Source organism: Radiomyces spectabilis (genome assembly GCF_025331425.1).
Source record: "Radiomyces spectabilis strain NRRL 2753 chromosome Unknown BYT42scaffold_4, whole genome shotgun sequence".
Classification (NCBI taxonomy): Eukaryota; Fungi; Mucoromycota; class Mucoromycetes; order Mucorales; family Radiomycetaceae; genus Radiomyces; species Radiomyces spectabilis.
The window spans coordinates 954,292-968,522 of record NW_026251929.1 but is presented as its reverse complement, the minus strand read 5'-3'; the positions used below and the strand labels follow the sequence as shown (position 1 = coordinate 968,522).

Sequence of the window (14,231 nt, the reverse complement as noted above, 5' to 3'; positions counted from 1 at the left end):
TCCCCCTCAATTTGTGGGCAGAAAAAAAAAGTGATTGAAATTGAATGAAGTTTTTCACAAGGCAGCTACAAAATTTTCTGATTTGCCAAACCAAACACTTTTCTAAAGATGTTTTTTTCCTTTTTACTATGATTTTCCCTCCTATTAAACTATTTTAACCAATGACTGTATGATTTTAGTAATGCTCGCTGACCCGTTTTTCTTCCTGCTTGAGCATCTTGTTCCATGGCAAATATCGCATCTCGAACCGTAACGACCCCTGGATCGTCCGATCTCCCGTGTAACAATCGAATGGATGATGCTGACAATGATGCAGATGAAAGTTGATCTTGTGGTAAGTTCTTCGTAAATGCAAGGTATCGGCCACGTTCCCGTTTAGAAACAGAGGGGAGATCCAAGCTTTCGGGCTGATTTTCTCCGTCACCGTTCGTCGCGATTGTCGCTGATAATGATTGTTGGGATCGTTTCATAATCCCCGTAAGCATCCAGCTTTTCCGTACCCCACCTGCGCTCATGAGGGCAGTGTCGTTGGTATTTTTATTACGTGCCTGCAATTCGTCCTTTTCGTTTGCTTCTTTTAGTGCAAGACGACGGCTCTTGCTGTCTTTGGCCGAATCGTCGTTTTTATCCGATACCGATGTCGTATCACTGGATGATCTTCGTTTCAGCTCCTTTTCGCGCTCTGCTCGTTCCACAGCCAATAGCTGCCTCTTGACATCCTTTTCAACGACAATTTTGTATACTGGTTGATCATTGTCGTCGGTGGGTGGAGGTTTGAAGCTTTGAGTTCGTACTCGATGCCGGGAGGCTGTGATCATTTGTTCAATCAATGTTCGAATTCGATCCTGTGTCGCCAGGGCAAGGTAAGAGATAAAGTCAGAATCCACTTTACTTATCGCCACCGTTTTTGCTAAGATTAAATGGTCTGTCAGATACATTTTGGATCTATTTGGATGACGATGCGATGCTCACCATGTCTGAGGACGATATCGCGTAGCATATCTGTATTCATAAAATCTTGCATCTTTGATCGATCTATGCCATCGGGTAATACACCACCAATAGCGTCTCCATCCTTTAAAAAGTGCTCTACTTCTTCCTGCAGGGCGATTAAACGGTCTCTTCTTTGAATGACATAAGATCGTTTCCACGTACCTTTAGGTCTACGCCTGCATAGCCCATGACATCGGTGAGTGTTTCATAATCAATTCGATCGCTGGAGGGACCGCCGGATGGGGCGGACGTGGAGGATGCTGAGGTGGTCGGTGGTTTACTGTAGTCAGTCGCAAAAAAAAAAAGAAACTAGTTAGCTCAGCGACTCTGGAAGTAAAGAATAAAATCAGCCACACATACGTTGTAGGTGTAGTAGGAGCAATGGTACGAGGAATCTGTAATGCTGGCGTTCCGGCTGTACCCTGGGCACCTGGTGTCGCGGGTGTGCCTGGTACCGCTGGCGTTCCTGAGACGCTGGCTGCATTGGATATGTTGGGCGTTGCTGTCGACACATTTGGAACAGCAGGCGTTGCTGGAACTGCTGGTGTCGTTGGCATGCTGGGTGTGTTGGGTACGGCTGGTGTAGTCGGTACTGAGGGTGTGGTGGGCATACCGGGTGTTTGGAACATGGGTGCACCATTGCCACCAGTGGGTGTACTCAGGGGCATGCTCATTGGTATATGTTCCGTCTTTGCACGCTTTAACTGCGGACTACTACAATATCAAAACAGAGATCAACACAAAAGGCCCAAAAGCTCCATCCCACCACCACGGCGCAAAAACGTACATAAACCCTGACATGGCTCGCTGTGTATCTTCTGCGCGTAACTGTGAACTACTGATGGTTCTCTTTCTGTCTCCCAAACTGTCCGGTCTGGATGATGGTGACTGCTGTAGAGTTGACGGCGCAGTGGCGGCTGAGGAACTCGCAGCCGATGGATTCGCAGATGGCTTGTTTTTCAACTCTAGTAGTAATTGCTGATATTGTTCCGGTCCAAGCAACATATTCGCTTGTGTCAGAAATTGATCGGGAGTCAAGGAATTACTCTGTCAAATACAAACACAAATGAGTGATACTGATAATCGAAATGATTGTCAATAACATCCTCTGCCGCCAATCAACCCGTACCGTCAATTCCCAGAACAGTTGGATGAACTTCTCTTTTCGCTCTGGCGGTAATTGCGATTGAAGTTTTTCCAGCAAAGTCGTAGCCCCTAACCAAACAAAAAATAGAAATCCAATTGGTGAATATTCAATATGTACCCATACGAACTGGTTTTTTTTTTTTGAATAAACAGTGGTATCAGAAAATAAAAATGTATACCTCCAGTGGAAGGAGCAGGCATCGAGTTGTGATCGGTCATGTTGGCATGGTTCATTGACATGACCGGTGAGGCAGCAGGATGAGATAGCGATGAAGGATGCGGACGCTGCTGTAGTGAAGCGTTTTGAAGGTGAGGTATATAGGGTACAGGGTTCGGTAAATTCGACGGCATGGTGTGTAACGGATCGGATCGCTTATCGTTTGTCTTTGCGTGCCACATGGATGCCATGTCGGTAATGTTGGGTTGATTCATGGGATTAGTATTGTGAGAAGCTCCACTGGCAAGTAAATCGTCTGTCGCTTTGGAACTGAACAGTTGTTGAAGTTCGACAGGAAGATGAGCCATGGACGGCGACGAAGTGTCTCCACTATTCAAACTCTGCATGATGGACTGGAAATTCGCATTATTATTATTCAACGACCCATGATCGTTCAACATGTCCGGGAGCGAGAAATTTAAATTCTGCAAACGATTGGACCCATTGGAATTGTCCTTTGACATGCTAGAAACGTTTGAAGCAAGGAAAAAAAATGGACACTATCTGAACGTGAAGCTGCTGTTGCCCGCGTATTTTCCGGAAAGCCCGAACTTTTTTTGTACAAAGCTACGTCACCACTCATAAATGTTGGCCAATCAGAACCGTTGAAATCGATGAACCTGCATACCATTGTAGTCTTTCTCTCTCTCTCTCTCTCTCTCCTGTGTGTAGGGTTTTTCTTTTCTCTGCATCTTGCTCAAGCAATAGCAACGTATAACTGCGGCTGCCATGTCGTACTTTGCTACTGTATCGGAAGAAAAATCCGGATCGTCATCCTGCTGACCTGCAAACATCTTTGCATCGCGTCGTCCGCACAATGGATCCCTCGATGCTTAACAGTGTTAAATTGTGCCGTCTGACTCTTTGATATGAGAACTAGCCAGCTGGACACAGATAAAAAGATTTCGGTAAGGCTGGTTAGCTGTTTTCAATGCATGATGTTGGAGCCCAGACATGATGCGGGGTTGAGCAAACGCAGGGTTTGCTTTTTTTTTTTCATATGTTGAAGGATAGCAAAAAGTGACAATTAAAAAATCATTTATCAATGGACTGTAGTTGTCAGGGAAAAAGAATGTGAACAATGGCTTTTTCTATACATTGCTTTGTTACGGGTATGCACTTGAATGAAATGGTTAATTTACTCGATCGATACCACGAGATGTTGCCTTTTTATGAGTATGGACAGAGTAATAATGATGTGCACTTCCAATCATATGGTAGGATGACGAAAACAAACATAGACTTGAAAATGAATTGCTATGTTTGACACCGTGTATGAAAGTAATAGCCATGGCAGGAGTACTTTATTTTTTGGGGGTGGAGAGCCGGGGGAGGGGAGGAGAAAAGAGATACCAAAAAAGTAATAAAAGAATTAGAGTGATTTGAAGGGGTAGTCCCAGAAAAAAGGATCAGCCATCGTTGGATGAATATGCTCCTTTCAGGAACAACTACTTTTTCGCTGCCTCTGTTTTTCATGTTGAGATGCTCCATAAAACCTCCCGACCCCTTGTTCGTCGTCTGTAACGTTTATATCGTTTTTTTTTTCTTTCTATCTATTCGACCTTCTTCTTGTTTTATTTCTGTCTATTTTGCATAACTAAATCGTTAGATTGTACTCTCTCTTTCACTCTTTTTTTTCTTAGTCTCCCCTTCCTCTCCTTTTGTTTTCTATTTATTTTATTTTCCATATCTTAGATATTTATTTTAATTCATGGTAGGCGCTCATAATCCTTCTACTTCGCATGCACGACCACCTTTCCCTTCCTTTGTCGCTGATGCAGCTATGAACTCAAACGAAAACCCAGCAAAGTCCAAAGCTTCCAATCCCAAGAAAGGAAGCGCCCGATTATCGCATCATCAAATCAATACTTCCTCCATTCCAACTCGTTTAAAACTTTCCAAAACCCCCGACAGTCATCATGACCATCCACCCGTCCTACGAACCAGCAGTTCATCAAGATTTGGCAAAAGTCTTCTTCCGGCTTGGCTCGGAGGTGTCAGCAGCGTCACACCGTCGGTGTCTTGCGAGTCCATCTCGACCGAACTCGTCAACCAGCAGGAACCGCAACCACCCGTCGACATGGATCTCACGGACAACGAACTGCACAGCAAGTTTGAGACGTTGCTGGATGAACTGAATATGAAATCGAGTCAAAGAGACAAGCTTCGAGAATTGCCGCGCGAACGGAAGCTCTATCTCTTGCAACAAAACCAACACATCAAAGATAACAACCACAGTCCAAGCACCAGCGCCAGTGCCACAACCCATAGTAATACGGCCGCTGGTACACTGTCCTCCAATCCCAGTACATCGACAGCGTCTGGAAAACAGCCGGCGCCAGCAGAAGACGGCCATCGGAAAAGCTTGATCGAGTCAAGTTCCAGCAATTCCCTGTTTTCCAATACACGCAGCGGGTTTCGACAGAAAGCGGCCGCTATTAAACGAAGCGATACATCCCGGCTTTTGTTCGGTAGTCGGTTGCCTAGTCGACCAAGTCAACTCAACAGCTTGGCAAGCAGTGACAAGACGACAACCGTCCCGACGGCAGCGGCTACCAAGGAAAAAGACACATCCGCCGTGGCCAATTCCGTCGAACCGGCCAAGCCGGCCACCAGGAAACCCATGGCGGCCACCGAAGGACGAGCGGCCATTTACAAGTACCGTCGTCGTAACATGTTGGTCGGCAATCACTGCAACTCCAAAGTCGGATCGATGATCCTGGAATTCGATGCTTTGGCCCAACATGAAGATAAAGAAGCCGCGGCATGGCTGTTGTTTGATAATACACTCCCCCGCCAACCCCTGAATCTCACACCGCGAAAAAGCGAATCCACCAAAGCACAACCCTTCCAAAGTCTGTCACGAAAAGACGGCTTGCAGTTTTCCACACTAGTCAACGCAGACGATCCTAAACGCTGCAGGGATCGAACTAGCCCTTACTACTTTGTCGAGCGACTACGATGCAGGTCTTTAATCGCACGCCCAACCGCGTGCAGAAACACTTTATCACCCACTTTCAGCAAAACTAAAATGTAGAATTTTTGATATAGAAACACGCCCATGGATTCGATTACCAAGCATCTCACCGGTCTCAAGGTAACGTTATCCACCGGAAACATTTCTTGGATCAATGAGTTTCTTTCACGACGTCACGACGGCCTTGGTGCCTTGGAAGGCGTGTTGGAACGCCTAAATACGAAAAAGAAAAAGTAAGCATCCCTGCTGCCTCGTGACTCAATCCGACCCGTATTAACCACCACTGCTATTACCAGAAAACGGGACAGTCAACGACTGGTGAAATCCGACGAACTGTGTCTTCTTGAATGCTTAAAGTGCCTTGGTGCTTTATTGAACACAGAGGTTCGTGACAAAAGAAAACAGACCAGGGGTGCATTATCTCCTTGCTTTTTTGGTTCTTCGTTGTAACTTTTTTTTTCTTGCTTTATTCTCGTCATGGGGTTGCCAGATCGGTCAGCAGCAGATCTTGATGCGACCCAATCTATTCCATCAGCTCATCTTTGCTCTATTTACTGGACTTGCCTCAGTCTTAATATGCATTGATACTGTTTCCACCCTCACACGATCACCGTCGCAAGGCTCCGTGGCGTCCCAGGAAATACCGTCTCCGTCCACATCGACCATGACCAAACCCCTTGGAGCGGATGCATCGGATTCGAAAGATGACTCATTGACCGCTTTGTCTACGGTCGTCTTCAAAGTATGCATTCACACGCTTGAAATATTATCGACGGTGTGTTTGTTATCACAACAAGGCTACGACTTTATTTTACTCGTGCTTTCCGAAGTGCGAGGAGAACAGTACCGATTCGAGCGGTTAGTACAAAGTCTGTGTGGCAAACCGGCATGGAAGCAACAGCCGCAGCAGCACACAGACGAAGCCTTGCTGTGGGAATCCAAGGCATCTATCGTTAGCTTATTCAACGCCCTTGCCAACTCGCCCGAGGATATTGAAACGCGTCGCTCTATTCGTGCTGAACTCGAACGTCGTGGCCTGGACGATTATTTAAAGGTGAGCTCGCCTGCAATATATATTTTTTTTTTTTTTTTTTTTTTTTTTTTGTAGTGCGGATAATTGACCAATGACACGATGGTTAGAGTTTGGAGACGGCCGAGCTACCGGATGTCATGCAGGAACATGTCAACAAGTACCTTCAAGGCAAACGATCAGATATGAAGCTGTTGCGTGAAGTGGAAATGACCAAACGTCAAAGTGTTTGGCACATGCAAGTATTTCCAAAAATCCACGGTTTACACCAGACCTTGTCAACTGATTATCGTCTACTTTTCTTTTAGGCAACCTACTGATATGATCTCGGCGGCCTTGAAAGGTTATTCGGAAGAACCCGATATCTACTATCTCATTGTCGACAGTGTCAGTGAGTTGTTGAGTCTTGGAAGCGATAAACTCAAATCCAACAAGAGGTAAAGAGTTGGTGTAAGAAGCGATCGCAACGGTAGGGGACTGAATTTATATTTTCCTTTTAGATTTGTGCAAGATGTATGGAGTCTTATCAGCATCTTTTCCAAAAACTTGAAACCGGTGCGATCCACTGGTATGTTACGCATCCTTTGCAGACAAACAACAAAAAAGGTTGATTAAAACACTTGTATTAGATGACTTTCAGCACGCATTGCAGCAATTCTTATTATCCACGCAACCGATTGTCGGTAAACTGTCGTCTGATATTTTATTGGATCGAAAGGCCGACGAGGAATCGGCTCATGCGACGGCGACGGACGGGAACCGAAACAACATGGAAGATGTCGAAGGATTACGCAATATGGTGGAAGAATTGAAAGACATGATTCAAAAAAATGAGGAAGCGACGGCCAAGATCCGGCGAGAGAAAAATGAGTTGTTGATGAAAGTGTCCAAGTTCCAAGCCGAGATACAGGAGAAGGATCACCAAATCGTATCCATGCAACAGGCACATCAGAAACAGGAACAGCTTCGGTCAGAAACGTACACGGCGCCTCCCACGCCTGCACCCGATGCGAGCGCACCAGGACCTGACACGGTGCCTCCTCCCCCGCCACCTCCACCCCCACCACCGCCACCACCGCAGATGCTGATGCCTTCGATTGTCGCACGACGAAACTTTAGAAAACGCAGTGCTTCGAGATCATCGAAATATTTCCATCCGTTAGCCCTGAATCTTTGTTTCCCCAATCTCAAGTCGCTTCAGGAAAACTCGGTTTCGCCTAAAAGCCCACCATGTGCGTCACCTTCCGCCACAACGTGTTACACATTTCCCTCCATCTCGGATCATCTTACCGACAGCACCAACACGTTGCTGGACGCCCAGAACAGCTTACGCCAAGCTCATCCATCCACCAATATTACCATGAAGGTAAGGTTTGGCCATGCTTGCAAACGACAAGGCAATAAAAAAGAGGAGGTTTTGATATAAATGTGTTCCTGTTGGCGCAGCAATTGTTCTGGTCCAAATTGACGCCTGAGCGGATTCAAAATACTGTGTGGAAAGAAATCCTGTCGACCGATTTCGATCACAGCAGCCTAGAGTCACCTTTGACCAGCAGCAGTAGCGAGGCAGAATCCGATGATGCATCTTCTGTGCACAATATTTCAAGACGCGCGTCAGAACAGAGTACTCCAGATAGTGTTTACAATGCGCTTAAAATTGACACCAACGAATTGGAACGTTTGTTCAAAAAGCCCCAAGGCATCTGCAAACGTAAGATGATGGTTCGTTTATTGTTAAAATTCGGATATGTTCACTTAACTCTGTGCGTGCTTATAGAGATCAACAATAACGGAGGACAACCAACAGGTCGCAAGACCGGCATGGTCACTCTACTCGAATTCAATCGCGCCAACAATATCGGTTAGCTTCAATTTGCAGACAAATATCGCTGGAATGTTCAATGTCATTGACAATTTTCTTATAGGCATTATGCTGGCTCGTATCAAGTTGACCTATCCCGAAATTCGAGATGCCATTTGGAATATTGATGATCATCGTCTTACCATCGATAACCTGGTCGCGATACGCCAGTATATTCCCACCAAAGAAGAAGTATATTATGAGGGGACGCATGAACCTTGTCAGCATTTTGTTATTTACATTTTTTCCTGTCGAATAGATTGAAATTGTCAAGGAATACGACCAGGATGTGGAATTGCTCGGCAATGCTGAACGCTATTTCCGAGCGGTAAGAATTTTTTTTCATGATGGATGATGACCATGGATATTCTCTAGATAGCTTACGCTCTCTTGATTACTTAGATCATGTACATCCCTCGTTTGGCGGATCGTGTGAGCTGCATGATTTTCCGAAGACGCTTCAAGTACGAATTGGAAGAAATTATTCCCGTAAGTAAAAATGCAACACATGAGTTGAAGGTTTTTTTCTGTCCTCGAGGTGAAATGACCGATTGCATTAGAATCTGGATACACTTCAAAACGCTATTTGCGAGCTGAGAGAAAGTGCGCGCTTCAAGCGAGTGCTCAAGGTAGAAAAAAAAGTAGAATTTGCTCTTTTTAACTATGGTTGCAATGGAACTCACCACAGGTTATACCTTGCCCATCTCTTTCTTTCTTTTTTTTTTCTTTCAATCCAACAGACGGTCTTGGCCATCGGCAACTATTTGAACGGCCAAACCATCCGTGGAAATGCTTACGGATTTCACTTGGACGCACTTCTCAAGGTAAATCATAAAGGCACATTGAAATAATCGCCAATGATCACCTCTTCTCAGGTGACTTTATTCTCATGCCATGTCTTGTTACGTCAAAATAGATGCGAGATACACGTGCCGAAGGCGAGGGAACCACTAACATGCCTACTTTGCTTCACTACCTTGTATATTTCTTAACCAAATCTGGAGATGATGTGGTGGACTTCCGAGATGACATTGTTCATCTCGAGGCCGCTGCGAAACGTAAGAACAATGCACGTTCTTTCAACCGTGACAGTTTCGAATTCATTCCGCGTCTACTTTTACTTTTTCATAGTTTCCCCACCTACGCTGTTTGCTTCCATCAATACATTGAGTGGTAGCCTTGCCCAAATCAAGGATGAACTCAATATGCACCGACGACGAAGGACATCAATGCTGCAAATCGATCGTTTCGCGGAGGCAATGGAGGAGTTCTTGATCGAAGCGGAGCCTATTGTGGACGATCTGAAATCTATGGCCAAAGACGTGGAAGAAAAGCTCAGAGACCTGATTGTCTACTACGGAGAAGACCCGACCGTGGTGAAATCGGAAGAGTTTTTCGATATCATCAATACCTTTACCATGTCATTTGGTCGAGCCCAAGTGGAGATCCATGAAGCGCGTCAAAGAGCACTTCAGCGACAGAAACAGCAGGAAATGAAGATTGTGAGTGACTTGAACAAGGGTGAAAAAAAATAGAGTGGCCCCATGATTGACCAAAAATATTGTAACTTAGAAACGGCAAAAAGAAGAAGCGTTACTCCCATCTCCGCGATTTCCTATGTTCCTCTCTCCCAGTCTGTTGTCACGATCGACGTCTTCGGAAAGTGTCTCCAGTGACGACCGTCAACACCATTCCCTGCTGGCCGAAGCAGATGCGTTGGCTGAAGAAGGCGGCTTTGAGCAAATGTTGCGAGATTTGCGTGCAGGTTTAAAACGCAATGAACAATCGTGGCGAGTTAAACGGGTAGTGAAAAGAGATATCTCTCGACTTCCTACTTTAGCTTCCTGAGAATCAATCTTTGGGGCCCATCTTGTTCTCACATAGTTTTTAGTGCTTCTTGTATTGACAAAGAAAAAATAAATATATATATAAAAAAAGGAAGAGCATCAAGATACAACGATTTGAACATCCCATCTTTTTTTTTTATAGTTTATATTTTTTCCCTTTCAGGTGCACTCATGCAATCAATTTTTCTTATTTTTTTTTTCCCTCTTTCCTTACTCGCTGATTTTTTTTATTTTTTATATTTTTTTCATAGCTCCATTTTTGTTTCCCCACTTTGATTTTTTTTATTTCACTTTTTTTTCCTTGCCCTGCTTTTTTGACATTGCCTGTTTTTTTAAATTTACCGTGCATGTACGCCTCTTCCACATTAGAAGCCAAAGTCGTCATTTTGGGGAGTCAAGGCAAGTAGGTTTACTTCAGAAGACACCGTGGCATTGAGTTTTACTGAAAAAAGAGTTTGCAACATTAGGCGTTGGTAAAACTTCGTTGGTTGTACGCTACATATCCAAAACCTTTTCACCCAACTCCACATCCACTATTGGAGCTTCGTTCATGACCAAGAAATTGTAAGTGTCTTTTTCACAACGGGTCCTGGAAGCTCCTCATTATTCACTGGAGACCTTATTTCACTTCAAGAACAGTCGACCATTGCAAAGTACGATTGCAGATATGGGATACAGCCGGTCAAGGTACAGTATTCACAGCATTTTACAACAGGAGGGGAAAAAAAGGCGCAGGCAGGCTCCAACGATAGGATCAAACGCAAAAAAAAAAAGTGTTCACAGAAATAAGGAGACAGTGGAGAAAAGAAAAAAAAAAGAGTGGAAAAGTACCCAATACAAAAAAAAAAAAAAAAAAAAAAAAAAGAGAGACAAAGGTGATCTTGCAATTCTAATGTGTATATCCGTATCTGTATAAAAAGAACGATTTCGTGCCATGGCACCAATGTACTATCGAGGAGCGCAAGCGGCATTATTGGTATATGATCTTACATCGCAAGAGAGCTTTGCGGAGATGCATTCGTGGATTGAAGGTGATACCCCGCTGCATACTGGTTACCAAAGTGATTTAACATTCAAGGGGAAAGTTAGAGCTCAAAAGGAACATGACTGAAGACCTGGTCATCGTAGTCGTGGCCAACAAGTTGGATTTGGCCCAAACACGTCGAGAAGTACCACTGGAGCAAGCACGGGAATATGTCACGCGCGTCTTGGGTCCAGAGACTCCGCTCTATGAAGTCTCTGCAAAAGATGATGATGGTAAAAAATTTAATAAGAAGACTAGATTTTTTTCTTTCGGTTGGGGTTGGGCTTTTTTTTTTTTTTTTTTTTTTTTTGGCGTTCTTACTGAAATCGTGACATTTGAAATGGATTTTGTATATGTTATCTGTAGGTACTATCGAAGACATCTTTCTTCATTTAACTCATGCATTGGTGGAACGTAAACAGTATTTGCCTCGTGACAGAAAAAGACAGCCTACCATGACGATTGTCGAAGACACGCCTTCCAACTCTTCCCTTTGCTGCGGATATCTCTAATACCTAATTACTTTTTTTTCTATTTTTTTTTCGGCTTGTTACTTTTTCCTCTATTATCAGTTACATCCACTTTTTTCTCTCTTTCGCTACTTTTTCTTTTTTCTTGCCTTTTTCCTTTTTTTTTTTTTTTTTTTTTTAAAGCATAGATACCATTCCATTGGCCTTTTTTCATAGGTTCTTCATTGTTCAATATTGAAATTCGTTTCCTTCTTGAAAGGAAAGAAAAGAAAAAAAAAGGTTGGACAGCTTTGCAAATCAAATCAAATTGTAGATTGTTTTTGGCCAACAACCTGGCATACTCCAAAATTTCACTTCAAAATTTCCTTCGAGAAACAATGAATTTGCTTTGCCAGCGCACGTCATCATTTGCCGCGCGTCTCCTTTGTTTCCGTCCTGCTTTAGTTGCTGCGCCTGCGTAGACATCTTTCGTTCAATCATTACGACGATCGATCGAAACGAACCTCATGCCCGTGCTTATCGTCAAAGCAAGAAGGAAGAACCCCTTTGAATCACAAAGGTGGCATTAATGCAAGCAGAGGACGCCAATTCTTTCAACTTTCTCTGGGAATACTTTCAATTTTTGGAAGTGAAGTTTGGAGTGTACCAAGTGTTGATCGACTTCAACCGTGCTTATGCATCTGCAGAAGAAGCACTAAGGTCGATTCTCTGCATGCAACCGAGGAAGTCCCTAGAACAGAATGCTATCTATGTAAGCAAGAAGCATCAGTTATCTTGTATGCCTGCATCTGCTGCCCGACACTTTCCGAAATCTTGGAAGACCAACTTGCTAAACATATTGATGTCAGCCGTTCTCGTGAAGTTGGAATCAGGTAAAAACACTTTTGCAACTCTCATGGCGCGCATTGTTCGCGTCAAGCTTGATATGACTGACTGATTCGATATTTTCTGGTTCATTTTTAGCGAAAAGATTCAAGGAGAACAACCCGATGAGAGAGCGTCGACAGTGGTGATGAAACTGATGCGCAGGAACGTGGAGATAGAAGTGCGGAGTATGCCGGTGAAGACGTCAAAAAAGCCCGTTGATGCGAGCTTTTCCGTCATTGAAACGATGCCGGATCGTCTGACCATGAAGAATGAAGAACTTGGAACACGCAGTGAACAAGAGGCGATACTCACAGCAATGGAGGCTACGAACCTTCTACTCGAGAAACAGCGCAAGAAACTCATGCTCGCAAACGTATGTTGGTTCGAATGTCGTCGCTATTTTTCACCGAGCAGAACCAAGAACATGACTTCCTGGGTCACCCTACCGCCGTCAGTGATGCAGTCATTGCATAATCCTCGCGGGGCGATGCTGGGTTTGTGGCGACTTTTATATTTTTGTTGATGTGGCGATCATGGATGTCACGTGATATCGCCCCTTGTGGCGATCAAGGCAGTATATGCCACGCAAACGTACACACTCCGAAATGGGTATCGATTCAAAGCAACCAGCACCCACTGCTCTCTATTATCTTCTGCAACGTACAAATTTAACGATTAGTGCAAGCGATTACACCGAGATGTATCAGGAAATTGCAAATATATTAAACATCGATTGGAGACGGGGACCGTGGATGCGTATCATTTGCGCGCGAGCAGTGGAAAAAACGATCCTGGTCGAAGGCTGCAAAAGCGTTAGTGATCTGTCACGCCAAAGTGTATTCGCGTTACCCAACCCTTGATGCACACTACGAGCGATCGACAAATAACCCACTACCATTCCGCAATTCAATTCACGTTACCGCAGCATTCAAGCATTTCTGACCCGTGAAGATGAGAGCATGAAGTTAGAAATCGGTACGACGACTATGAATGCTCTGGTCACTGGCTCTATTCGAGCCGCTAGCAACCACCCGGCTGGTATTCTCTCATCCTGCGCGAATGGTTTCTCTTTCATGGTACATTCTGCGATAATCCTCCGCCGTTCCTTCTTTGAGTGGTGTACACCTCAAGAGGAAGAAGGTTTCGCCGACCTCAAAATTCTATACCCATTGCACGAACTGGGCTGCCTCAATTGAGATCAAGATTTGATCAGCAGCCAACCTGCTTGATGAAGCGTTCAAGCGCCCCTCGCGTTAACGATTTGCAAAGCGAACCTGTGACAATTTGGACACTCGCTGACCATCCGGCGAAATTAAGCCAAGGCAGCGACGCAAGAGTGGCTTCTCGTGTATTCCAGGACCTGGTGGAAGCAGTTTGGACCGATGGAGTCAGTGCGACCATTGATCGTGAGTCCTTGGAAGATTTAGCTAAGCTTTGCAAACCAGACAAAGGCGTAGCAAAGAGGCTTGCCGCAGCACTATCCTCTGAATCCGAGTCACGCATTCCTATTATCCGCAACTCGCCATTATACCGTCACCTTGTCATCCGAAAGTCACAAGGACGACTGTATGCTCTTGCCGTTCGTCTACAGTCCACAGCACATACAATGGCAATATCTACAGGATAAACGATTCATCGAAAACTATATAAGCTGATATAGAATAAAGAATTGATCGAGGGGTTCTTTTTTCCCTTCTCTTGTTTCTCAATAAATAGAGTCTCAGGTTTTCTACTGTTATTTCTATCCATAAACACCACTCTCTGTATAGAAAACTTTGCCCAAAATAAGGGAAAAGTAA

General features: G+C 44.4%; 4 protein-coding genes across 4 annotated transcripts; 3 read left to right on the top strand and 1 right to left on the bottom strand.

The window, feature by feature from the left end:
- Window positions 1–149: 149 nt before the first annotated feature.
- Window positions 150–2,820, bottom strand: BYT42DRAFT_612217 (transcription initiation factor TFIID component TAF4 family-domain-containing protein; the record flags this gene model as incomplete). Its single annotated transcript, XM_051571603.1, has 7 exons — window positions 150–910; window positions 973–1,099; window positions 1,156–1,273; window positions 1,354–1,707; window positions 1,781–2,040; window positions 2,123–2,208; window positions 2,319–2,820. 7 exons carry the CDS (start codon window positions 2,818–2,820, stop codon window positions 150–152), a joined length of 2,208 nt encoding a protein of 735 aa, XP_051425208.1.
- A 1,070-nt stretch (window positions 2,821–3,890) lies between these two features.
- On the top strand, window positions 3,891–10,187 carry BYT42DRAFT_562780 (uncharacterized protein). The gene is made up of 17 exons (XM_051567510.1): window positions 3,891–5,323; window positions 5,408–5,566; window positions 5,630–5,717; window positions 5,824–6,387; window positions 6,474–6,601; window positions 6,672–6,800; window positions 6,864–6,931; window positions 6,993–7,729; window positions 7,810–8,074; window positions 8,141–8,224; window positions 8,289–8,416; window positions 8,484–8,552; window positions 8,627–8,713; window positions 8,785–8,853; window positions 8,965–9,048; window positions 9,141–9,282; window positions 9,356–10,187. Exons 1-17 carry the CDS (start codon window positions 4,068–4,070, stop codon window positions 9,757–9,759), a joined length of 4,461 nt encoding a protein of 1,486 aa, XP_051425207.1. The 5' UTR covers window positions 3,891–4,067; the 3' UTR covers window positions 9,760–10,187.
- Window positions 10,188–10,275: 88 nt separating this feature from the next.
- BYT42DRAFT_562772 (ras-like GTP-binding protein RYL2) lies at window positions 10,276–11,718 on the top strand. Its single transcript, XM_051567509.1, has 6 exons — window positions 10,276–10,470; window positions 10,539–10,635; window positions 10,706–10,758; window positions 10,992–11,102; window positions 11,161–11,328; window positions 11,462–11,718. The coding sequence occupies exons 1-6, from the start codon at window positions 10,419–10,421 to the stop codon at window positions 11,605–11,607; spliced, it is 627 nt and encodes a 208-aa protein (XP_051425206.1). The 5' UTR covers window positions 10,276–10,418; the 3' UTR covers window positions 11,608–11,718.
- Window positions 11,719–13,660: 1,942 nt separating this feature from the next.
- BYT42DRAFT_612213 (uncharacterized protein) lies at window positions 13,661–14,059 on the top strand (the record flags this gene model as incomplete). Its single annotated transcript, XM_051571602.1, has 1 exon — window positions 13,661–14,059. The coding sequence occupies one exon, from the start codon at window positions 13,661–13,663 to the stop codon at window positions 14,057–14,059; it is 399 nt and encodes a 132-aa protein (XP_051425205.1).
- Between the last annotated feature and the right edge of the window lie 172 nt (window positions 14,060–14,231).

Bases quoted from the DNA above. Each gene is read 5' to 3' on its own strand.
- BYT42DRAFT_562780 (XM_051567510.1), top strand. From the start codon at position 4,068: ATGGTAGGCGCTCATAATCCTTCTACTTCGCATGCACGACCACCTTTC. The intron at 6,388-6,473 runs GTGAGCTCGCCT...CACGATGGTTAG, and splicing joins GCCTGGACGATTATTTAAAG to AGTTTGGAGACGGCCGAGCT. The intron at 8,553-8,626 runs GTAAGAATTTTT...TTGATTACTTAG, and splicing joins CTGAACGCTATTTCCGAGCG to ATCATGTACATCCCTCGTTT.
- BYT42DRAFT_562772 (XM_051567509.1), top strand. From the start codon at position 10,419: ATGTACGCCTCTTCCACATTAGAAGCCAAAGTCGTCATTTTGGGGAGT. The intron at 10,759-10,991 runs GTACAGTATTCA...CTGTATAAAAAG, and splicing joins ATGGGATACAGCCGGTCAAG to AACGATTTCGTGCCATGGCA. The intron at 11,103-11,160 runs GTGATACCCCGC...GGGGAAAGTTAG, and splicing joins GATGCATTCGTGGATTGAAG to AGCTCAAAAGGAACATGACT.